General features: G+C 41.9%; 1 protein-coding gene across 1 annotated transcript in view; it reads left to right on the top strand.

The window, feature by feature from the left end:
* Positions 1-25,764, top strand: part of vav3 (vav guanine nucleotide exchange factor 3) — a gene marked incomplete at its 3' end in the record, with an annotated part of 121,564 nt that overhangs the window by 95,061 nt on the left and 739 nt on the right. Inside the window, exons 16-25 of the mRNA XM_084048134.1 lie at positions 4,508-4,609; positions 6,179-6,270; positions 9,468-9,490; positions 11,421-11,454; positions 14,704-14,834; positions 17,194-17,259; positions 19,855-19,889; positions 21,571-21,687; positions 23,838-23,925; positions 24,783-24,912. Coding sequence (XP_083904260.1) covers positions 4,508-4,609; positions 6,179-6,270; positions 9,468-9,490; positions 11,421-11,454; positions 14,704-14,834; positions 17,194-17,259; positions 19,855-19,889; positions 21,571-21,687; positions 23,838-23,925; positions 24,783-24,912 — 818 coding nt within the window. The remainder of the gene's footprint in view (positions 1-4,507; positions 4,610-6,178; positions 6,271-9,467; positions 9,491-11,420; positions 11,455-14,703; positions 14,835-17,193; positions 17,260-19,854; positions 19,890-21,570; positions 21,688-23,837; positions 23,926-24,782; positions 24,913-25,764) is intronic.

Here is a 25,764-nt window from a genome sequence, read left to right as displayed (position 1 = left end):
TCGGGAGAGATGTGACCCAGTACAAAGAGTGTCGCTCAGTTCCTTCAGTCAGACCCTTCGAATTGCATGGGAGGATGGGGGGAATCCATGCCTCTGCTTCTGAAAATTCCTGTACATGTATATAAATCAGTGTCTCTCAAACTTTTTCATGTCAAGAACCCCCAAATTGATGTATTTAAATGTATTTGGCCGCAGACCCCCCCCCCCCCCCCCCTATAAATGCCTTATGCCAGGGATCCAAAATAATTAAAAATTCTCCTTTTTTTTTTTTAGATTTGTTCAAAAATAACAAGCGACGCGATGTAAGCTTGTGTGCTATTTTTGAATAGCCTAAGTATAAAATATGGTTAAAGTGGTTAAAATGATTCTGCTGTATTAACAAATTTAGCTGGGGACCCCTCAACGACCCCTGGGGGTCCCCGGAGCCCACTTTGAGAACCACTGATATAAATGAAGTAATTCTGATTTAAAGCATCATGGAAGGGCAATGTGGCATTCTAACATGAAGGAATATTGACAGGGGTTTCTTATGAGAGATTTGGTGTGGAGGGGGGGAAAGTATGGGACCAAGTATAGACCCTTGGGGGACACTGGTCAATAAACAACATATGTTTTTTAAGTGGTTCATTTTTACGACATGGCGCTGAAGGACCTAGCCAGCTAGGACACGGTTTGTACTCTATGGGTGTCTCTATCTCTGTATCTATCTCTGTATCTCTGTATCTATATCTATATCTTTATCTCTATATCTATATGTGTCTTTATTTCTGTATCTCTGTGTCTCTATCTCTCTGTCTCTTTATCTATCTGTATCTATCTCTGTATCTGTGTGTCTATCTCTGTATCTGTGTATCTATCTCTGTATCTGTGTATCTATCTCTATATCTATATGTGTCTTTATTTCTGTATCTCTGTGTCTCTATCTCTCTGTCTCTTTATCTATCTATGTATCTCTTTATCTATCTGTGTATCTATCTCTGTATCTGTGTGTCTATCTCTGTATCTGTGTGTCTATCTCTGTATCTGTGTATCTATCTCTGTATCTGTGTATCTATCTCTGTATCTAACTCTGTATCTGTGTATCTATCTCTGTGTATCTATCTCTGTATCTGTGTATCTATCTCTGTATCTGTGTATCTATCTCTGTATCTGTGTATCTATCTCTGTATCTGTGTATCTATCTCTGTATCTGTGTATCTATCTCTGTATCTGTGTATCTATCTCTGTATCTGTGTATCTATCTCTGTATCTGTGTATATATCTCTGTATCTGTGTATCTATCTCTGTATCTGTGTATATATCTCTGTATCTATCTCTGTATCTATCTCTGTATCTGTGTATCTATCTCTGTATCTGTGTATCTATCTCTGTATCTGTGTATCTATCTCTGTATCTGTGTATATATCTCTGTATCTGTGTATCTATCTCTGTATCTGTGTATATATCTCTGTATCTAACTCTGTATCTGTGTATATATCTCTGTATCTGTGTATCTATCTCTGTATCTGTGTATCTATCTCTGTATCTGTGTATCTATCTCTGTATCTATCTCTGTATCTGTGTATCTATCTCTGTATCTGTGTATCTATCTCTGTATCTGTGTATCTATCTCTGTATCTATCTCTGTATCTGTGTATCTATCTCTGTATCTATCTCTGTATCTGTGTATCTATCTCTGTATCTATCTCTGTATCTATCTCTGTATCTGTGTATCTATCTCTGTATCTGTGTATCTATCTCTGTATCTATCTCTGTATCTATCTCTGTATCTGTGTATCTATCTCTGTATCTGTGTATCTATCTCTGTATCTATCTCTGTATCTAACTCTGTATCTGTGTATCTATCTCTGTATCTATCTCTGTATCTATCTCTGTATCTGTGTATCTATCTCTGTATCTATCTCTGTATCTAACTCTGTATCTGTGTATCTATCTCTGTATCTGTGTATCTATCTCTGTATCTATCTCTGTATCTGTGTATCTATCTCTGTATCTATCTCTGTATCTATCTCTGTATCTGTGTATCTATCTCTGTATCTAACTCTGTATCTGTGTATCTATCTCTGTATCTGTGTATCTATCTCTGTATCTGTGTATCTATCTCTGTATCTAACTCTGTATCTGTGTATCTATCTCTGTATCTGTGTATCTATCTCTGTATCTGTGTATCTATCTCTGTATCTGTGTATCTATCTCTGTATCTGTGTATATATCTCTGTATCTGTGTATCTATCTCTGTATCTGTGTATCTATCTCTGTATCTGTGTATCTATCTCTGTATCTGTGTATATATCTCTGTATCTGTGTATATATCTCTGTATCTGTGTATCTATCTCTGTATCTGTGTATCTATCTCTGTATCTGTGTATCTATCTCTGTATCTGTGTATATATCTCTGTATCTGTGTATATATCTCTGTATCTAACTCTGTATCTGTGTATATATCTCTGTATATGTGTATATATCTCTGTATCTAACTCTGTATCTGTGTATATATCTCTGTATCTGTGTATATATCTCTGTATCTAACTCTGTATCTGTGTATCTATCTCTGTATCTGTGTGTCTATCTCTGTATATGTGTATCTATCTCTGTATCTGTGTATCTATCTCTGTGTATCTATCTCTGTATCGGTGTATCTATCTCTGTATCTGTGTATCTATCTCTGTGTATCTATCTCTGTATCTGTGTATCTATCTCTGTATCTGTGTATCTATCTCTGTATATGTGTATCTATCTCTGTATCTGTGTGTCTATCTCTGTATCTGTGTATCTATCTCTGTGTATCTATCTCTGTATCTGTGTATCTATCTCTGTATCTGTGTATCTATCTCTGTATATGTGTATCTATCTCTGTATCTGTGTATCTATCTCTGTATCTGTGTATCTATCTCTGTGTATCTATCTCTGTATCTGTGTATCTATCTCTGTATCTGTGTATCTATCTCTGTGTATCTATCTCTGTATCTGTGTATCTATCTCTGTATCTGTGTATCTATCTCTGTGTATCTATCTCTGTATCGGTGTATCTATCTCTGTATCGGTGTAGCTATCTCTGTATCTGTGTATCTATCTCTGTATCTGTGTATCTATCTCTGTATCTGTGTATCTATCTCTGTATCTATCTCTGTATCTGTGTATCTATCTCTGTGTATCTATCTCTGTATCGGTGTATCTATCTCTGTATCTGTGTATCTATCTCTGTATCTGTGTATCTATCTCTGTATCTGTGTATCTATCTCTGTGTATCTATCTCTGTATCTGTGTATCTATCTCTGTATCTGTGTATCTATCTCTGTGTATCTATCTCTGTATCGGTGTATCTATCTCTGTATCGGTGTAGCTATCTCTGTATCTGTGTATCTATCTCTGTATCTGTGTATCTATCTCTGTATCTGTGTATCTATCTCTGTATCTATCTCTGTATCTGTGTATCTATCTCTGTGTATCTATCTCTGTATCGGTGTATCTATCTCTGTATCTGTGTATCTATCTCTGTATCTGTGTATCTATCTCTGTATCTGTGTATCTATCTCTGTGTATCTATCTCTGTATCTGTGTTTCTATCTCTGTATCTGTGTATCTATCTCTGTATCTGTGTATCTATCTCTGTATCTGTGTATCTATCTCTGTATCTGTGTATCTATCTCTGTGTATCTATCTCTGTATCTGTGTTTCTATCTCTGTATCTGTGTATCTATCTCTGTATCTGTGTATCTATCTCTGTGTATCTATCTCTGTATCGGTGTAGCTATCTCTGTATCTGTGTATCTATCTCTGTGTATCTATCTCTGTATCTGTGTTTCTATCTCTGTATCTGTGTATCTATCTCTGTATCTGTGTATCTATCTCTGTGTATCTATCTCTGTATCTGTGTATCTATCTCTGTATCTGTGTATCTATCTCTGTGTATCTATCTCTGTATCTGTGTATCTATCTCTGTATCTGTGTATCTATCTCTGTATCTGTGTATCTATCTCTGTGTATCTATCTCTGTATCTGTGTATCTATCTCTGTATCTGTGTATCTATCTCTGTGTATCTATCTCTGTATCGGTGTAGCTATCGCTGTATCTGTGTAGTTATCTCTGTATCTGTGTAGCTATCTCTGATCTGTGTGTCTGTTTCTCTGAATCTAGCTCTGTATTTCTGACACCATAGAGATCGTACCGGGAAACAAAGTGTGTACAAATGTGTACAAATGGTTCATTTGTACATTGTCAGAGTTACAAATGGGTAACTTAACACTGGGGACCTGACTGTGTAGACAGTCAGATCCGTCTGACTGTGTGTGTGTGTGTGTGTAGACAGTCAGATCCATCTGACTGTGTGTGTGTGTGTGTGTGTGTGTGTGTGTGTGTGTGTGTGTGTGTGTGTGTGTGTGTGTGTGTGTGTGTGTGTGTGTGTGTGTGTGTGTGTGTGTGTGTGTGTGTGTGTGTGTGCTTGTGCGTGGAGGCTGTGTATTCACTGCATTACCAGATGTTTCAGCTGTTCCGTTTGTTCTTCAGATCCAACATTCGTCCTGAGAACGGAACCCTGAACTCCCACGAGTTCCGCATGCACACCTTCGACAAGATCACCTCCTGCAGCGCCTGTCACATGCTGTTGAGGTGAGTTCTTCTGTCGCACTAATGCAGAGGTCTTCAACAGGGCGTCCGGGACCCCTAGTAGGGGGTCCTCAGAGATACTGCATAGGTGGCCGCCAAATCTTTGTGTGATAGGGACAATTTAGTTTTATTTTTACATTAACCACTTGAACCCTTGCATCCCTATTCTGGGAGGAACATTAGCCAAAAATAGCAGATCTACAAGCTCACAACGTGTCTGCGACTCGTGAGCTTGTAGATCGGCTTTTTCGGTGCAAAGGTTTGGTGTACAGGGAAAAAAGAGCAGACCAAGTACCGAGCCAAATGTCAAATTTAAAAAGTATTGAGGGTTTAAGTCGTTAAATGTCTGAAAACACACATTCAACATGAATCCAATATGTAGTGGGGGTGTGAAGCAAGGACCTGTTGAAGACGGTTGAAGACCCCATGCACTGATGCATTAAATGTATGAACAGGGCAACACATACACATCATCATCATCATCATCATCATCATCAAGTCAAGAATCAAGCAAATCCAGAGGGTTTTATTTGTCACTTGCTCATACAGGTAAAAGCAGCGAAAAGTTGGTAGCAGCGAAATGTTGAAGTCGAGCATGATTGTCCTGTTGGTGGGTCTGGTCATTTGTGGGTCTCCAGGTGCACCCAAAGCGTTTTGGACAAAGGTGCTATATGAGTGCACCATTTATTTATTCACCATTTAAACATCGAGCAAACATCGAGTGAAAACGGGTGTCAGTATTGTTTATAACTTGCTCTTCCTGAATATAGATAACCTACAAAGTGATTGTTTTAACATTGGATTATGACACATACGTTGGATTAATCCAACAGAAAAATGGTGGCTTTTGACTAAATGCAGTTCTGCTGTCACACACAGCAGCGAAGTGAGTGCGCCTCGGCACATCAAAGCAGTGTTAGAATGAAGCGCTTGTAGAACTAATTATTAATGTGTTATACCCAAGCAGAGAACTGCCGACAGTCTTTCTGTAAAACAGATGGAGGCGTGTAACACTGTTAGTTGGAAAACTAACAGTGTTAGAATGACTCCTGTTCTTGGCGAATAACTAATTGTGAAACAACACGAGTGAGGGACATGATGATGGAAAAATGAGAAATGGAAGGCTCACCCTGTGTGTATATGGGGGGAATGAGGATGGCCGGTGTATCCTGTGTGTCTAATGGCTCAGTGTCTAATTAGTTTGACTCAGCCCAAGTGTGAGTAGTGACGTACTGTAGTAGCTATATACAGCAGGGTGGGCTGGTTTGGGAGAGTACACGCACATGCATCCCATTTCTAGGGAGAAGGCTAACAGTTACTGTAGCCACTAGCCAGCCAAAGAGCAACACTGCCCTCTGACTTAGTTACATCACTTTATAATAAGGGCCTTTGAGATGGGTGTGTAACAAGTAAATAAGCACCGCTTGCTGTTGTGTACGTCACGTGTGCCTGTTTGTATGTCATGACAGGGGATTTGACAGACATATAATCTCAACCTTTTTATCGCTTCTTCTGTCTAGTGTCCTCCCCATCAAATGCCCTGTCTCTCTGTGTTGTTTTTCTCTTGTCCAGGGGCATCTTTAATCAGGGCTATTTTTGCGCCAAGTGTGGTCTGGGAGCCCATAAAGAATGCCTCGGGCGATTTGGCAGCTGTGGAAAAACAGGTGACACACACACCTACACACGCACACGCACACGCACACGCACACGCACACGCACACGCACACACACACACACACACACACACACACACACACACACACACACACACACACACACACACACACGCAGGAATGCGCACATGTACCTGTAAGCGTATGCATGGATTACAAGCGTACAGGCACTCTCACACGCAGACACACATACGTATACCCATGCATATGTTCCAACAGGTATGCACAAGAGCACAGTGCATGTGGTGCACACATTCAAAATTCTAGTTTGCGTACCATATACAGTACTGTATATATTCGTATTATAGCCTGTGTGGGAGGTGTTGCAGATATTTCAGTCTATAATGTGATGCTATTTGCACTCTGATGAGGTGAATTGTTTGATGCATGCGCTGGGAATCGAATGGAAATGGTCACCAAGGTGAAACTGCACAATGCCAAAGACAATATAGGACAAAATTACTGTCCAAAACCAACTTGAATTGCATAGCGCCCAACTGAAAGATGCAATAAATATTTATGCAAAAAATATCGACAGTATAATTATATTTGACATTGGAGATATTGCATAAAACATGAGACCCTGTATATGTCTAGTTTTGAGTATTTATGGAGACTTGTGTGGCTGTCAGTTTGTGATGTGACGCTTCAAGCTACACACACCGAACGCCAGAAACAAACCTTGTGTCACCGCTAAGAAAGGAACTCCTTGTGCCCCAAAAAACCTGCTGAGCATGTCCTCTGTGTGTTTTGTGTGTGTGTGTGTGTGTGTGTGTGTGTGTGTGTGTGTGTGTGTGTGTGTGTGTGTGTGTGTGTGTGTGTGTGTGTGTGTGTGTGTGTGTGTGTGTGTGTGTGTGTGTGAGAGAGAGGGAGAGAGAGATTGAGAGAGAGAGAGAGAGAGAGAGAGAGAGAGAGAGATGGAGAGATAAAGGAGAGCGATACAGTAGTGGTGTGAGAGAGAGGAGTGATATGTACAGTGTATTGCTCCAGTCTACATAACAATACATTGTACCAGAACACAATGTTTTTATGAGTGAACAACTTTTACGATGTGTGCCAACTGTGTGTGTGTGTGTGTGTGTGTGTGTGTGTGTGTGTGTGTGTGTGTGTGTGTGTGTGTGTGTGTGTGTGTGTGTGTGTGTGTGTGTGTGTGTGTGTGTGTGTGTGTGTGTGTGTGTGTGTGTGTGTGTGCGCGTGCATGTGTGCGTATAAGCATGCATATAAATGTTTTTCTTTGTGTCTGAGTGTGTCTGTGCGTTGTTTTTACAACTGAGCACATGAGTTTTACAATGTCTACATGCTTACTGTGTGCGTGTGTATTCAGGATTGTGTCTGTGTACAGTATGTGTGTGTGTGTGTGTGTGTGTGTGTGTGTGTGTGTGTGTGTGTGTGTGTGTGTGTGTGTGTGTGTGTGTGTGTGTGTGCGTGCGTGCGCACTTTCCCGTGGCAAGTTGCCAGCTCCAGTAGGACATGGCATCCGTCACGTCTCTGACTGTGGGGTTGTAGAGGCCACACCTGGTACACCATGTCCCTGACAGGATCTGTGGGGGGCCACTGCAACCCCCCTGGAGGGGGGGGGGCTCGACTGTGAAGCCCAAGATGTCTGTTCAAATCCCCCCCTCATCACTCCCACCAGCATCCCATCTCTCTCTCCCCACCGTCTCTCCTGTCTCCAGACAGGGAGACGTATCGGTACTATGGCAACCATGCCGATGATGCCAAGTTCACGCACAGCGGTACACATGATCTCTATTAGTCATGTGATCAAGAAGAATCTGTTCGATTTTTCATATTCCATCCCGATTGGCTAAGATTGACATCTAAAGCTTGCAGGAGTGGCCCCGTTTTGAACAAAATGCGGCAAATCATGAACGCAGCGTCCGATTGAGGAGAAACTGCGCGCACATTCGCACTACCTTGACGAACTTAATGTCACCCTTTTGACATTGCCCTATTATAGCGCCACCAGGAGGCCGATTTTTGCGAAACATTTTGATATTACTTGAATTATTATATTATTGGTATGATATTACTCCTACAGATTATGTCCAAACATCACGCAAATCGGCACACATTATCTCTATAGTCATGTGATCAAGACGGATCTGTCCGATTCTTCATATTCCGTCAACATTGCTGGCCCACAATAACCTACCTGAACTGACGGGGCCATGCGCTCCGAGGAACACTTTTTCTAGTTGAATTTGAATCCTGAAAAGTAGCAGTTTTGGACATACTGTATGAGGTTTCCCCCCCCCCCGACAGAGACAAATTGATAGTCGGGATTTTGAGCCCATGGGAGGTGTTAAATGTGATGCGGGTTGTGTCAGTGTATATGGCTGCAGAGAACTGCTGATTGTAGAGAACACTTCAGCCTTGCAAGGAGGACGGCTGTTTGGAATAAACACTGTGTTGCAACATCACAAGGCAGGCAGGCATGGGGTGAGGCATGACGCTAAAAAACAACCTGCACTAACAACACAATTTGCAGCGTGTGTGTGTGTGTGTGTGTGTGTGTGTGTGTGTGTGTGTGTGTGTGCGCGTGCGCATGTGTGTGATGCAGAGATATGCCATTGTTTGCCTCAAGTCCACCTGTCTCCCGGGCTCTTGTGTTATCAGCCCGCTGCCGTTTACCTTTGTGTAACACAGGTCAAAGTTTAACTCCGCGAACAGGCCATGCTGGGAGACAAAGAGGTGTGTGTGTGTGTGTGTGTATGTGTGTGTGTGTGTGTGTGTGTGTGTGTGTGTGTGTGTGTGTGTGTGTGTGTGTGTGTGTGTGTGTGTGTGTGTGTGTGTGTGTGTGTGTGTGTGTGTGTGTGTGTGTGTGTGTGTGTGTGTGTGTGTGTGTGTGTGTGTGTGAAGAGAGGGGTGGTGGGGTGGGGTGTTGCCTGTCCTCCAGGGAGCCAATGAGAGAAACCGGTGGAGCAAAACCTCTCAGGTTGGCCCTGCCTCTAGCCACCCCCCACCCCCTCCCTGTCAGGTGAAAGCAGCCCGGCTAAAAAACAAAGCAGTTCAGTCAGTGCCTCTATAGTGTATCGGTGTGTTGTTCTGCAGCTAGCTACTATACAGCGCGCTAATGAGGGAGTGTAGCTCTCGTGTTCAGAGGAGCGTGTGCTGCTGCAAGGGGTGTGAATGTGCGTCCACCAACCCATCACTCACCATGCTCCCCCTTCTCAAACTTCTTTCAGATCCCGGCTCCGGCAAAACTCAGGTGAGCTCCTCTCTGCACGAGCGTGTGTTTGCATGCGCGCGTGTGTGTGTGTGTGTGTGTGTGTGTGTTTGTGTGTGTGTGTGTGTGTGTGTGTGTGTGTGTGTGTGTGTGTGTGTGTAGTATGTCTGTGTTTATGTGTTTATGTGTGTAGGTGTTTGACTTTTAAGAGTTCTCCCCTGCCGGGCTCCCCTATTTTATATCGTTGCTATCGGGCAGAAACTTCCTATCTCCATATTTTAACTTTTTGTGATTTTTTTCATAAATTAACGCCCTACTTGATCATACTACAGCGTCACACAAAAGCATTAAAAGTAGCAGATCCACAAGCTTGAAACGCGGCGCGAAGCGGCGCGTTTCAAGCTTGTAGATCTGCTACTTTTGATGCTTCTGATTTTGAATCCCGGAAAAGTAACAGTTTTGGACATATGAGGTTTCCACTCGACAGAGACGATATACCAAAGCGACTGATGGAGTAGAACTCGCTGCAGCCCATATAGCCCGGGGCAAGAACTTCGGCGTCTTGCAGATTATACGAAAAATGCTTCTCTTATCGATTGCCCAAACTGCACCTATAGCGTGGAAACTGAATCCCAGAACAATTACCCCAAACTCCAGGTGACGATGATGAGAAATTGTTCCGTGCAACTTTGACGCGTTTTCTCGGTGCAGCTTGGTTTGCCAGTGGAGGCTGTAGTGCAGTAAGTGACAGGCTGTTTATTCACTCTGTGACGTACTCATTCAGTGATAGGGTTGTCAACTGACCTCAGAAATCTCAACATTAAAAGGATCCCTGGCTAATAAGCCACAGTTGTAAAATTAAAAACACCTTAAATATTTTGTTTATTTTAGAAATAGTTTCACTCAATAGGGGCAATGCCTGTCGCAAGTTGATGATGTCATTTGCCCATGTGTGGTCTAGCCCTATGGAATTTATGGAATGCATGTGAAAATAAAAAACAACTTAATACTTCTAAGGTTAATATTTTCTTTGCACATGCATTCCATACATTCCATAGGACTGGACCACACATGGACAAATGACATCATCAACTTGCGACGGGCATTGCCTCTTGCCTCTTGCGTAAAATAAATAACATATTTTGTTGTGTAAAACAGCAATTCTCATTCATGTTTTTGATTCGTTATTTTTATTGTTAGATATGATTCGGTCTAGAATTTCTGTTTATACCGTAGGTAGTGAGATATACCTGTCGAACCCTGATCAAATTAGGCATTCTTGCTCATTCTTTTTTTATTGTAAATGTATTAACCACTTTCAAACTAGCATTCCTATTTTGGGCATGTCATTATTGTCAAGAATCTAAAAAATAATAATGTCACCCCACTGCCAGCGAAAAAGAGCGATTTTACTGTACCTTTGAAAAATCATGGAATATGCACTGTGATGTCCGTCCTCATGAACATCGCCTCATCACATGCATGGGGTTGTCGTAGTAGAGGAAAAAAAACAATTATCTGCACGGGGCAATCCATTGCATCATTAATACGGTTGACACACAAAAAATCTTGTCTCTTCTCGTCGACGGCAGGCTGAGCCTTAACAGAATCCGACAAGAAGTCTTGTCGGTGGCAGTTAATACTGTTATCTAAATTATACATTGTTTTGATGGAGAGGGCGTCGCTTGGAACCCTAACCCTCAAAGGACCCCTGGGGTTCCCTGGACGCCACACTGAGAACCACTGGCCTAAAACAATACAATAACCAGTAAATAGGAATCTTTGTTTATTTATGTCTATGCGTGCCTGTGACTGTCTCTGTATGTCTTTGTACCTGACCTGTACTTGGCCGAGGCGCATATAGCTTTGTTAGTGTCTCAGTGAGTGTGTGCGTCTGTCTGTGCACCTGTCCATGTGTGTTGTCCAGCTGTTGTCTCCATGTCCACAGTCTCATCTTGGTCTCTCTTTGCAGGACAAAACGCTGGGCCGCTCGGATCGAGACACAGGTGAGGCTCCGCGCCACCACAACACACACCATTCATCAACATGCAGACTCCAGCTTCCACTAGAACGCCTCTCTATGGCCTGTTCCCCTCCCCGTCCTCCCTCCTTATCCCCCCAGAGAACGCAGTGTCAACCACATCGACACGCGAGGCCATGCCTTTAATCTCTGATAAACATGCCCCCCCCCCCCCACACCTCCATCCTGATGCAGAAAATCATTATTGACTGGCGACACATCAAAATCAATAGGTGCTTGATTGCCCGGCGTCTCATAAATTGACCATGCCGGTCGTGTTTTTATGTTGTTATTTTTATTCTCCTCGGCTTTCCAAAGGCACGTTAACACATGGGCTTCTTCATGTGTGGGCAGGAATGTTTTTCATACCCCCGAGACTCAATTCTCCATGCGTGTGCCGATGTGGTCTTTGGAAGTCAATCCTCTCTGGGCTAGTTAGCACACGTTCCTGCTGGCAGATCTCAACGCCAGATTTATACCTGGTGGAACGCAGTCGCGTTGCCGAATAAACAGCTGATCTACGAGCTCACAGTGAGCTTGTAGATCAGCTGGTTCTGGTGTGCAACTAAGTATGAAATCCATCTTCAGCGCCAGAGCATCATCATAACCTGGGAGATGTTTTTCAGAATAACATTGTTTACATTCTGCTAGTTTTGCTATGAGCTTTTCTCATAGTTTTTTCTAATTATCTTTTCCTCTCATATTTCTTTGCAAGTAGTAAAATGTTTCTTCAATGACATGCAATGTCAAGTTTAAAAACACAGCTTTTATTGCATGTCTTACACCGGCATAGAGAATATCGTCTCCATCTGTTGGAACCCTCAAATGTCCAAAACTGTTACCTTTGATGATTCAAATTGCACGCAAGTGCGTGCGTGCGTGCGTGCGTGCGTGCGTGCGTGCGAGTTCAGTTCAGTCGTCATGCTTGTGACTCTGATATCTTGGAAACCAATTTAGCTGTGCCAAAAAAACAACACTCGTTCCAGGACGCCAATTTACATCTGGGTCTGATCCTGAGGTCTGCCAAAAGTTCTAGCACCCGGCTACAGTGCCAGCTCACCTTCTGCCAGCGCAGAACACAACAGAACAGAGCAGAACAGAGTGTCGCCCCCACAATATCACCTCTTGCCTACTTTTATTCCCATTTTTCTGTCAAGTTTTACCTCCCAAGTTCTGACTTTGTGACAGAAATGTCAAAGTCACAAGTCAAGTGAATCAATATTTAATGTTTATTGAAAAGCAGAAGAATGTTTTGGGGGGTAACCAGGGGGGACAAGACGATATCACGCAGCAAATAAACACCCCCGACTGAAGCAAACAGCACTCACCTCCCCCTCGTCTCTCTTATCTCTTATCACCCACAGCATGGATAACAGCATGTCGGAGAGGGCACTTTTACTACGTTGGAATATAATAATGACTAATGAGTTACTTCTTGCCAAGGGGAACGGACCAAGCGCATGCGCACGCACGTGCACATTTGCTTGTGTGTGTTGTTTACGTGTATACTACACACGTGCATACGCCCTCTCATTACCAGCTATAATGGGACAATGAATAGTTTAGCAGACCAGACGGAGGCACTTCTTCTGCATGACAAACATGCCCTTCAGACCCGGACTGGCGCGTGCTCGGGCACGCAAACACCCATAGCACACATGCACGCCCACACACACTCACAAGCTGCAGGGTGCACTTCTTGCAGCACCTTAAGCTTCTTTCGGTGTTCGCCTCAACTTCGGTGTTCGTCTCAAATCTCTTCCTGGGAGTCGGAGATGCGTTTAGAACTGTTCTAGCAGTATAATGGTTTTAAAGCTGTAAGATTTATGTCTTACCTGCACGAGCTACGAAATTCCTACGACGTAAAGCAGTGGTTCTCAAACTCTTTCAAGTCAAGGACCCCCAAAATAATATGTATTTGGCCGCGGACCCCTCAACATATTTTGTTCCAGTGACCCCCCAGAAGATTTGAGTTGAGCTTCATGGAATATTTTCACCCCACATCTTACAATTAATATCTCTCGTCAACCAGTAGTGATCCTCCCTGACAACAGCATCTTATCTAAGTGTCTCAGTGTAAGACAGCAGGGAGACCAACTGACCACCACAGTTGTGTTTACCTTGTATCCTAGCTTCTTTGAGGCGCTACATTGCTCTCTCTGCACGCCACTTTTATGACTCTGTGGCTTGTTGTTTGTTGACTAGAATTCATGCTTAATCTGCTTAATCTGATCTTGCACTTGTAAATCGCTTTGGATAAGAAATGCTGCTAAATGCCTGAGTTGTAAATGTGTTAGTTACAGATGGTGTTAGTGATATTTGTTTAGTAATCATTGCTATAGAGTGTTTGTTCAGTAACAGGTGTTCCCGCTAGTAAACAGAACATTTATTCTCAGGTGGGACAACAATTTCATCCAATCAGAATAGAGAACCCATTTATCAGCTTCAATTTTGTAGTGTTCCAGTTCCAATCTTGTCTGCTCCTTTTTCCCCCATCGCTTCCAAATTCACTTGTTTATTCCTGCATCCTGTATGGTTTATCTCTCCTGATTGGATGAAATTGTTATCCTGATGGGATACAATACTAATACTCTCAGTGAGTTAAGTAATACTGTAAATGAAGTTGTTTTTGAACACAGTGCTCGAGACGTGAAACAGATTGAAACGGGATGCTTAATTCAAAATCACTCACACGACTGACGGTGTTGGACACCAAATAAACAGCGGATCTACAATCTCACAGCTTGTAGATTTGCTGTTTTCGGCTTCTGTAGCCAAGCCCTCTTGAGCAAGGGTGACGGTTACTGTAAAAGAGAGAGAGAGCATGATAAGTTAAAAGGCTGTTCATGAAATATGACACACACACACGCACACACACACACACACACACACACACACACACACACACACACACACACACACACACACACACACACACACACACACACACACAGTATGAATGTCGTCTCTGTCAGATGTCCAAAACTGTTACTTTGCAGGATTAAAATTCAAAAATAGCAAAAGTAGCAGATCTACAAGCTCAAAACGCGTCGCTTCGCGCCGCGTTTTAAGCTTGTAGATCTGCTACTTTTGATGCTTTTGTGTGACGCTTTAGTATGATCAAGTAGGGCATTCATTTACGAACAAACACAAAAAGTTACAATATGGAGATAAGGGTTTTCTGCCCGACAACAGCGATATATAACCAGACAGTAACCCACTCCTCCCTCTGCAGGTCTGCCCAAGATGTTAGTCATCAGGAACTACTTTGGGGTTCCGAGCCCGGCCTCCGGTCCGCCCCTCACCATCCAGAGCGGTGACATCATCGAGCTGATGTGCGCCGACGTTCACAGCCCCTGGTGGCAGGTCAGATCAGTTTGGTTGTTTGACTCTCTCTCTCAGTCTCTCTCTCAGTGTCTCTCTCTCTCTCTCTCTCTCTCTCTCTCTCTCTCTCTCTCTCTCTCTCTCTCTCTCTGTCTCTCTGTCTCTCTGTCTCTCTCTCTCTCTCTCTCTCTCTCTCTCTCTCTCTCTCTCTCTCTCTCTCTCTCTCTCTCTCTATCAGACATCAGAACCAAAAATCTGGCATGGTCAGGCTCTCTTCCCTTGTGCCTCTGTCTCTCGTACGTGCGTGGGGACTAGTGACGGTGACAGCACCTTAACACCATCTCTCTCTACCTCCGCTGCTCTTTATATCTCACTATGACTTTTCTTCTTTATTCTCTCATCACTACCTCATTTTTACCTAGCTTATTCCTCACTTTGAGAGTGGTGTGCGTGCGTGTGCATGTGTGCAAACGTGCCCCCCCCCCCCCGTCCCCATGTCCTTCAGATCAATTTTTCACCATGCATGTTAATTCGATTCCCGGAGGGTGCGTGCGTGCATGTGTGTGTGTGGGGGGGGGCGGATATTTTTGGAATGAAGGGGCTGACAGCTCATCGTCATCTTCATGAGAACAGGGGAAGAGATTCATTCCAGCAACATGCAAAATGACACTGTACATGACCCACGGCGGATCAGACCCCCCCCCTCACCCCCTCACCCCCTCCCCCCCTCACGCAGTCCCATTCACCGACGGCACACTGAGTCGGAGAGAGAAACACTCGATATCCGTCACCGTGGAAACCGGCGGGCCTATAATTCCTATTCCGGGGGGTTCCAGACAAAGTAAAATCGATCAGCGTAATTTCATTTCGCCCGTCAGCAACCATCTGTTTACTCCGTCAATGTTATAGCGGCTTAATCATTACCACGGCGCTATCAGGGGCCGCCACGGAGAGAGCGATAAAATGTCATTGGGAGAAATGTATCACAGGTGCCTCGCAATGGCTGTAACACAATCAAAAGGAAGATACTTGTGCTAACTGTGTGTAGGCTACTGTAGGTCGTGAAATCATGACTCGTGAAAATTTGTGCAAATTTTTGAATATATATATATTTTTAAAGCGAACATTTGTAACTCAAATCTTATTGCTTCTGGGGATTCTACAAATGTCTTCTAAATCCTAACAGTTTTTTGAAAAAAACGTATGCTGCTATAATTTAAGTGATGCGGACCTCCATCTGAAAATATTTTGTTCCAGGGACCCCCCCCCCCCCCAGATGCAAAGATTCGAGTTACAAATAGATATAGATATATTCAAAGATTTGTATAAATGTTCACGATTCTTTAAAAATAGCAGATCCCCAAGCTCATACTGTAGCACTCGGTGCCGCACTATGAGCTTGTATATCTGCTACTTTTGAATAGCCCAAAGAAATCTAAGAAATGACCCAGATGCGTTCCCGGTAATAATGGATTAAATTGACTGCCGCGTGTTTATTGTTGAATCTACAATTGTAGGCAATTTTGTATAAAGTCACATGTCTTCTACCTTTTGTCGATGGGTCTCATTGCCTTTCCATCGGTGCTTGAAGCACTTTGACCCATACGTGCACCTAAAGCTCATGCTTTCTAGTTTGTACTGCACCCTGACTTGTCTTTCTCCTGGCTTTACCAGGCTCAACAACGAGTCTTTGAAATAACTGAATGCCTTTTTTCAGTACTTTTACCTATTTAAATCGGGAAAGCATCTGTGTCATTTTAGACCTCATGCAGTATGTACACTACTGTTACTTTAGCAAAAGTAGCAGATCTACAAGCTTTTGTGTAACGCTGTAGTATGATCAAGTAGGGCATTCATTTACTATAATAATGGCATCCCAAGTTTCACCTGCAGCTTTGCAACTTTTTTTGTGAGCCCTCGTTTTATATTTTTCACAGCATTGATGTGAGAGAGTACAGTAATAGTTCCGTGCGACGCTTGTTTTGCTGGGTGACAGTCTCTTGTCGCTTTCAACCAAACACGCTGTCACACTAAAGCAGAGCGGATTACCGCATCACACTCGGCCTTCAAAAGTGACACCGCGCCGTGGAAAACACTTTATTTGTCAGCTTTAGTTGTTAAATTAAGACACTGAGCTCTTGTGCCGGTTTCCCATGGGAGGAATAAGCAACTCTGTTATAGTCAGCTTCTCTCTCTCTCTCTCTCTCTCTCTCTCTCTCTCTCTCTCTCTCTCTCTCTCTCCCTCTCTCTTCCCCCGCCAGGCATTATTTCTTTCAACAATTGTTAACTAGGGCTGTAAAAAAAATTGGACCATTCTTGTGTCACAAGCTAATTGTTTCTGAGTTATTGGAGACGGAGTCAGCCAGACGAACATAACCCAATTATCTCTCTGTGGTTCCAGGGCAAAATCCTGTCGACGAAGGAGGTTGGCTTCTTTCCAAGCGACGCCGTCAAGCCGTGTCCATGTGTAAGCAAAGCCCCTCCTCCTCCTACTGTGGCGCTATAATCTGGGAACAAGGAGCTCGCCTCAGTTGGCTTTGCAATTGGCTACGCTATGTTAAAAGTGGTAGAAGTGGCTGAGCTTTTAACTGGCTGTGTATTCTAATAATGTCCGTGACTTGGCACGTATCCCACTACTTAATCTTCTAACTATACTTACTCACTTTTTAAACTGAGATATGTCTCTGTGTTTTCTTTACACGCTACGTTATCCATTCCTTTTTTCTATCCTATCATGCATGCACTGCTTCTGTATCAGGCCTGACTTACATATCTTCCAGTCACGTAATGCGGTTTGTGCAAAGGTATATTGTATTCTGTGTGTGCGTAACCAGTTAAGCCTCTGTGTACTTGGTCGTACGACAGATATCGAAAATAGACTAATAGATCTACAAGCTCACAACTTGTTGCATTGCTATCTTTGAAAAATGTGATTATTTTTTGAAAAACGTTTTGTAAAATGTCCGCCTATGACATGCCCAAAACAGGGATGCCAGGGTTAAAGTTGTTAATAAGCGTTTGATCCGTGCCTGATTTATACTACCAAAAATAGCCGATTTACAAGCTCACAAAATTGCCCACTTCCAGTGCGCAACACCATCACGTAGATATACATCAACTAAGGATATACTGTATCAAGACTTTTTCAACTGAATGACTGAATCAGATGATTTGATCTGATTAAAGATCTTAAACCTGGTTTAAAAACAGACTTGAATTTTATATCATAAGTGCAAGGATGTTGGCATCTAGTGTAGCGCTGCAGCTACTATTTCAACCTGGTGTCTCTATTTTGGAGATGCCATTATAGGTGAAGATTATTTGAACGTTAATCAAATTATTTCAGAGTGCATCACGATGCGACGTGTAGTGAGCTTGTAGATCGACTATTTTCACTCACTTTAAAATGTTTTTTTTAAATAATAATAAAAAAGGAATGGTTTCGGACATACAAGGTTTCCACCCGACAGCATTGATGGAAAAAGTACTCAAATTCTTTACTTACTGTAAGTAAAAGTATCAATACTGCAGTGTAGAAATAGTAAAGTAAAAGTAAGGTATTAAAAATGTACTTGAGTAAAAGTACAAAAGTATTGGTATAAAAATGTATTTAAAGTACCAAAAGTAAAAGTAGTCATTGTGCAGAATGTCCCATTTCACAAGTGCAAAAAAGTATACAAATCTTTTGAAAATAGCCGATCTACAAGTTCACAATGTGTCGCGATGCGACGCATTGTGAACTTGTAGATCGGCTATTTTCAAATGGCAGAAATATATATAGGGCTGAAGTAGTTTATGTTTTGTGATACTAATCTAAATCTGCAAGTAACTAGTAACTAAAGCTGTCAAATAGTTGTAGTGGAGTAAAAGTACAATATTTGCCTCTGAGATGTAGTGGAGCAATACTCCAGATAAGTAAAAAATCCTCAAAAGTGTACTTAAGTACGGTACTTGAGTAAATGTACTTACTTTACACCACTGCCCGACGGCGACGATATGCGCCAGCTATCACCAGCGGACTGACGTATCAGTCCAGACAGTATGACTACACAGCTGCTTCAAGTATATGAGTCCTCCAGTAGATAACATGGCTCCGTTTATGCCCTTGTAAAGATAACCACAACATTAGTCTGGTTTAGTGGGGTTATTATGCCGTACCTTGGGGTCATTAGAAAGAAGAGTAAAAAAATAAACGCACCTGTTCAGAGTTTAAAAAAGAAATACACTGGAATATGGGACCGGTGGCATACACAAGAGTTCACTACAGTTCAACAAAGGAGATGATTGTGTAAGAAGAAACAGAATAGAAAGTGGTTTATCCACTTAGACCCTATACAGTATATACTTGTTGACTGGAGTCCGTTTACAATTTACATTCGAGTCATCCACGGGCAGTGTGGAAAGTAACTAAGTACATGTACTCAAGTACTGTACTTTGCTGGATTATTTTACATTTTCAGTACTTTTACTTCTACTACATCGTAGAGGCAATTATTGTACTTTTTACTCCACTGCAATTTAATATTTGAAATGTTTAGTTACTAGTTACTTACTACATTTTTTATTATTATTGCAAAACATGCCTTAATCATTTTATCCCTATATGCGTCGGCTGTTTGAAAATAGACGATCTACAAGCTCACAACGTGAAGCTGTGAGCTTGTAGATCGGCTATTTTCAAAAGATTTTGAACACTGAAATAGGACATTCTGCATAATGAGTACTTTTGGTACTTTAAGTACATTTTGATGCCAATACTTTTGCACTTTTACTCAAGTACATTTTGAATACCAGACCTTTACTTGTAACTGAGTATTTCTGCATTGCAGTACTTTTTCCACCACTGCCCACGGGTCTATATTTGGTCCCCCTCCTTTTTTTCCCTCTACATAAAACCTCTGACACGTGGAGAGCTTGTAGATGCGATATATTTCTCCGAATGTTCGGCCCTCAGAATAGGGACGCTGCGGTTTGTGTCGTTAATGTAATTAACACTGGTTTGGGAAAAGTTGAGAGGGTAAAAATGTGGTTTAACGCTCACATTCTGTCTTCATGCCACCAGGTGCCGAAGCCAGTTGATTACTCCACACAACCCTGGTATGTTCCCAGTAAGAGCATTTCTCAGTCCCACACTCTTATGTTTATTTTATTTTATTTTAACACGATGTATAGCTTTTGTTTTTACACATACTGTGTAGGACATGACAAAAATGTGCCAAAGCACCAGAGAAAGATGAATTATGATAGTCCGGGTGTTTGTTTTAGACTAAAGCAGTGGTTGCCAAGTTTTTCGTTCAGGCCCAAAAGAGAAATGTGACGTCTCCCCCCGAGATGTGCTATCTTCACTACTTCTTACACGTTTTTTTCTAATTCATTGATTTAATTTATGAAAATATTTGTATTGAATGTTTTTTTTAGGGACATTTTTAAAAGATTTTTGAAATAATAATACCAATTGAAAACAAAATGTAGTAAATGAACAATAAAGGGAACACTGGACTGAAGCCAAAAACACACTGGCGGTGTGGTGTGATTTTTTGCTTCACTTTCCTCAACAACCGTGTTTTGAATATCTATCCAGCAAGTCACTGTCATGACTATGCATGTTCTAGCAGAGTAGCCCTGCCAGAAGACCACAAACCTAAGAATGATCTCCCTTTGCCACATCATGGGGCTTCCCCTGTGGCTTAGCTGCAGTCGTTTTGTTTCCCCATACAGGCAGTGGTGGAAGAAGTATGCAGATATTTTATTTCAGTAAAAGTAGCACCAAAATGTAGAAACACAGTAGAAATGGGTAACTCTGTATATTAAGGTCGGGCATATAATGCATTATAAGCACATTTATAATGCATATATAATATAATGCGCTTATAAGGCATTATAACACTTGTTATAAATGTTTATAATCATGTTTGACAACTTAAAACAAGGTTTTAAGGTCATAATGCATTACAAGCTCAGTGAAACAGCACATTATAACTACCATAACTTGTTGTTATGCATGAATGTATACATTGCATATAAACATACAATATAAACATTTATAATGAGTGTTATAATGCCTTATAATTCATAATAAATGCAATTATAATGCATTATAGACCCAACCTTTAAGTAAAGTGTTACCAAAATATGTTACAAAAATCCCACCCTGTGTGAAGGTAGCGGCGCCTTTGATACATTTTGTCATCGATATGTGTTTATAATGTGTTTATAGCCATGTGTCACGTGAAGCTTGACCAATCACTTTGTTGACGGGTCTGACCAATCAGAGCGTTGCCGGGTCTGACCAATCAGAACGTTGACGGGTCTGACCAATCAGAGCGTTGACGGGTCTGACCAATCAGAGCGTTGATGGGTCTGACCAATCAGAGCGTTGAAGGGTCTGACCAATCAGAGCGTTGACGGGTCTGACCAATCAGAACGTTGACGGTGAACACGGACAAAGTCAGGTATAGAGCAGGATCCGCTCTATACCTAAAGGTATAGAGCGGCTAGCGCCGCTAAAAAAAGGAAAAAATAAAAGTTCTGTATTCAAAGTTGTATTGAGTAAAAGTACGAAAGTATTGGCATCTTCATTCAGAAGAGCAAATAATATGATTGGATTGAATTAGTAATGCATTTATGTGTAAATATGCACTTGTTACAGCTGGTAAAGGTGGCGCTGATTTTAAATGCCAGTGGTGGGAAAAAGTACTCACATGTTTTAGTGACGGAGCATAAATTAAGCTGTCAGTCTGTCCAAATAACATTTGTCGTCGTTGTTTTTGGCTGACAGGTTCGCTGGGCCCATGGAGAGACTACAGGCAGAGACGGAACTCATCAATCGGGTCAACAGCACGTACCTGGTCCGACACCGCAGCCGCGAGTTCACAGAGTACGCCATTAGCATCAAGTAAGTACGTGTAAGATGTATTGTAAAAACTAAAGGTCCAGGGGCTCACTGGTGGTGATTTGTCCGTAATGTCCACCGCATCTACCCTCACTTTATTGTCAATGACCACTGGGTGTTTGTATATCGTTGCTGTCGGGCATAAACCTCTTATCTCCATGTTTTAACGTTTGTTTTTTTTTTGCAAATTAATGTATTCGCTAAAAGACATTACGGAATGAAGCCCTTTTTTATATTTAGGCTGTTTGAAAATGTAGTAAGAAAGAAAAACAGGGTTACTAAAAGAAAGTACTTACTAAAGTCTCTAAATTGAAGTGCCGTCACTAATTGAAGCGGAGCAAAAAGTACAATATTTGCCACTAAGATGTAGTGGAATAAAACATATTAACATATATAACATATTGAAAAATGGAAATAACTCAAGTAAAGTAAAAGCACTCAGTTACTTTGCACCACAGCTGGCTGGGAAGATGTGGCAGGCATATTTGAACAGAGGCGTCTTATGCTATAGGTGTGTTTGCCAAGCCGTTCTGCTGGGACGTTGTTGTTGTTGCCAACAGGGAACCAGCAAGCCTCTCGGTGAGGGACAGACAGATTCCTTCTCAACGCCATTGGGATGGGTTAACTCTTTTTTTTCCTCCCAGTCTTCCTACAAAACATGGGCCTTTTTTTTAACAAGGCCTTCAAGTTCATGCAGCGTCGATGTCTTAATTGCTTGTGCGCATGCAAACAAATCTCTCGGTATACACCACCGAGACTTGGCTATGAGACTGCTCAAGGTTATTAAAACACCTCTGTGAGAGAGAGAGAGATAGAGAGAGAGAGAGAGAGAGAGAGAGAGAGAGAGAGAGAGAGAGAGGGGAACAGTTGAAACTGCATTTTAAAAGAGTGTTGCAGACAAATGGAGATGCCCTCTCCTTCACCCCCCACATCTGCTCAGACCTGGGAGCTGATTTCTGATGAGTTTCGGGCCGAATAGCCTCGAGGCCCTGGGCTTGTCAGAATTAAGCGGTAGCATTTTAATTTACGGTTGTCCTCAGTAACTGTGGGCTGTTTATTAGGGGGTTTCAACATCTAATATTGGGAGGTAAAAAAAATGATGCCTAAGAAACTAGCGTTCAGGGAGTGATAGAGATCAAGACAGGGCCAGCTCTGGGTGTGATGCACAAAGGAGGCTGACTGCATTGGTATTCTGATCGTGCGTCCACCAACGGTGTCAGGGGGCTCCGTATTGAATGGAAATGTCTTACTACACTGATTACACATGTTTTGACCAATATTGTTTTGCCATAAAGTGCAACATTTTCTAATCGATTTGAAATAATTAATTAAAGGTGCTGTAAGTGTCCCCCCCCCTTTTTTATTTTTTACAAGTGTTAAATATCTCTTATCATAGTAAAGTAAATATCTCTCTCATAGTAATCATTACTATAGTGTTTATTATTTATTCAGCAACAGTGATCTCTCCAGTTCTTTAGTAAACAGGACATACATTTCCAGGTGGGTCACCAATTTCATCCAATAAGGAGAGATATCAGTTCCTATTAGCTCATTTTTGTTTTGTTTAAAAAATAAATAAAAAAAGTACATAATATTAAAGTTCAATATATCAAAATAACATTTAACTTTCATTACAAAATGAAACTGAACCTAAAATATATAATATTAATAGCTGAAAATAAGCTAAAAAAAATAGCAGACGGGACGCGTGGGGGGGTGGGGGGGGGGACGCGCGACAGGACGCCCAATAACCCCACGTTTGCAACTACTTTCGCAAGCGCACTTCACCGGTTATGGACTAGTCAAGTTTAAACCATAAAATATTTTTTTTTCTTATGAGGACCAGGAAAATGGTCCTCACAATGTTTGGTCATATTTTTTTTTTTACTATACTTGTGGGGACATTTGCCCCTCACAAGTATAATAATACACGCACACACCCACCTTCTCTCTCGACTTCCCATCGCTCGTGTGTCAGGAACCTTTGGGCCCTCCATGCATTACATGGACGGGGACGGGGGGGGGGGGCGTCCCTAGGGGCCGTGGGGGATGTGGGAGATGTGGGAGGGGGAAGGGGGGGGTGTGCAGGCTCCGATCGATGGCGGTGATCAGTGGGTGGAAATTACACTCATAACTTATTCAACGGCCCACAGGTACAGCAACGACGTGAAACACATCAAGATCCTGACCAAGGAGGGCTGCTTCCACATAGCAGAGAACAAGAAATTCCGGAGCATATTAGTGAGTCATTTTTGGTTCTCTTTCTCTTTCTTTCTTTAAATTCCACCGCTTGCACTTCATAAATTAGTGATACTGTTCCCCCCCTAATGAAGTGTCAATTTTAGCTACAGAACGGGTGTACAGGAATAGCTGGGATTGGGGGTGAGTGGTGGCTCAGACCATGTTGTTGCTGTCAGGCAGAAACCTCTTATCTCCACATTTTAGCAGTTTCTATTGTATTCGTAAATTAACGCCCTACTTGATCATACTACAGCATCACACAAAACATCAAAAGTAGCAGATCTACGAGCTCGAAACGTGGCGCGAAGCTCGTAGATCTGCTACTTTTGAATTTGAATCTTGAAGTAACAGTTTTGCACTGACAATATGTTCTCTCTCTCTCACTGTAGCAATTGCCTCTAAATTATAGTTACTGGTTCTCAACCTAAAAACATAACATTTTAATGATAGTATAATAGTATAAATTCAAAGAGTAATACCAATAAATAAGAACTACGGTACGTAGGTTCCATCGATCCAAGGTGGAGCGTAATCGATTGATTGTTCAAATAAGCGTGCTCTGAAAATGCACGTGGCATCAAGATGAACAAGTGGTCCCTGCACAACTGCCAATCAAAGTGGCCTAACATACTAGTAGATTCTACTGTATATAGTTCAAAGCTGCAATGAGGCTGCAATAATAATAATATTAATGTAGTGTAGTATTATAAATTATATATATAATAATTATATTATAATAGGTTACCCATTTTAACACCATTTTCTTGAATTTCGCAAGCGACAGTTGTAATGTTTTGTAACACCTTAACCAATTCTTAAGAAAAGAGTGTCAACAATGTACATGATGTATTGTGCAGGAGTTGATAGAGTACTATAAACACCATTCACTGAGGGAAGGATTCAGGAGCCTGGACACGACGCTGCAATATCCTTACCGGGAACCAGAAAACGCTGCCATGCTCCGTGCTAACCGGCCTGGTGGAAATGGTGAGTACCTTACTACCTTCTCAACAACAAACCTAGAGCAACACGCACAAACTTAAACATTTTTTAAATTTTATTTGAATGTTTTTAACTTTTGGATTCTATACATTTATCTTCATTCTGACCAGAAGCGGGGATAAATCATATCGTTGTGGTCGGGCAGAAACCTATTATCTCCAATTTTTGGGGTAAATTTAGGATCATACCACAGCTTCACACAAAACTATCAAAAGTAGCAAGCCGCAAGCTCGAAATGAGGCACGAAGCGGCGTGTTTTGAGCTTGTACTGTAGATTTGCTACTTTTGCTGTATTTTCTATTTGAATCCTGAAAAGTAACAGTTTTGGACATATGAGGTTTCCACCTGACAGAGAGAGGGAGGGGTATCAAAAGCACAGGCATGGACCCCCCCCCCCTCTTCCCACAAAATTGAACACTGATTGGGCTAATACTGTCATGTCAAAAGGGAAGACTTACTGTCCAAGCACGCTTTAAAAAAAGTCCTGCGATCAACTCTTTGGGGGTGGCTTTGCCGTGTTTGTACTTTAGGGAATGTTTGTTTTTATTTCAGTCAACTCGCGTTTTACTAGGCAGCCCTAGTGAAATACTATAATTTATATGTTTCAAGTGTGAAAAATAGCTTCCTGACAAAGAGTGAGAGTGACAGACAATCAATGTGCTACAGTGGAGAGGAGAAAAATCATTCAGACAAACGCAAAAACCATTTCAGACAAAATGTAAAAGGCAAAGTGGAGACACATGGGGTTCATGTGTAGTTCAATAGCACATCAGTTGGTTCAAAGGCAGAGCCTACAGTATATTAATCTTTAACCAGGCACAGACATCCTTCATTACC

This window comes from Gymnoscopelus microlampas (assembly GCF_963454915.1).
Source record: "Gymnoscopelus microlampas genome assembly, chromosome: 22".
Lineage (NCBI taxonomy): Eukaryota > Metazoa > Chordata > Actinopteri > Myctophiformes > Myctophidae > Gymnoscopelus > Gymnoscopelus microlampas.
The sequence above is the reverse complement of the archived record's forward strand: the minus strand, read 5'-3'. Positions and strand labels throughout refer to the sequence as shown.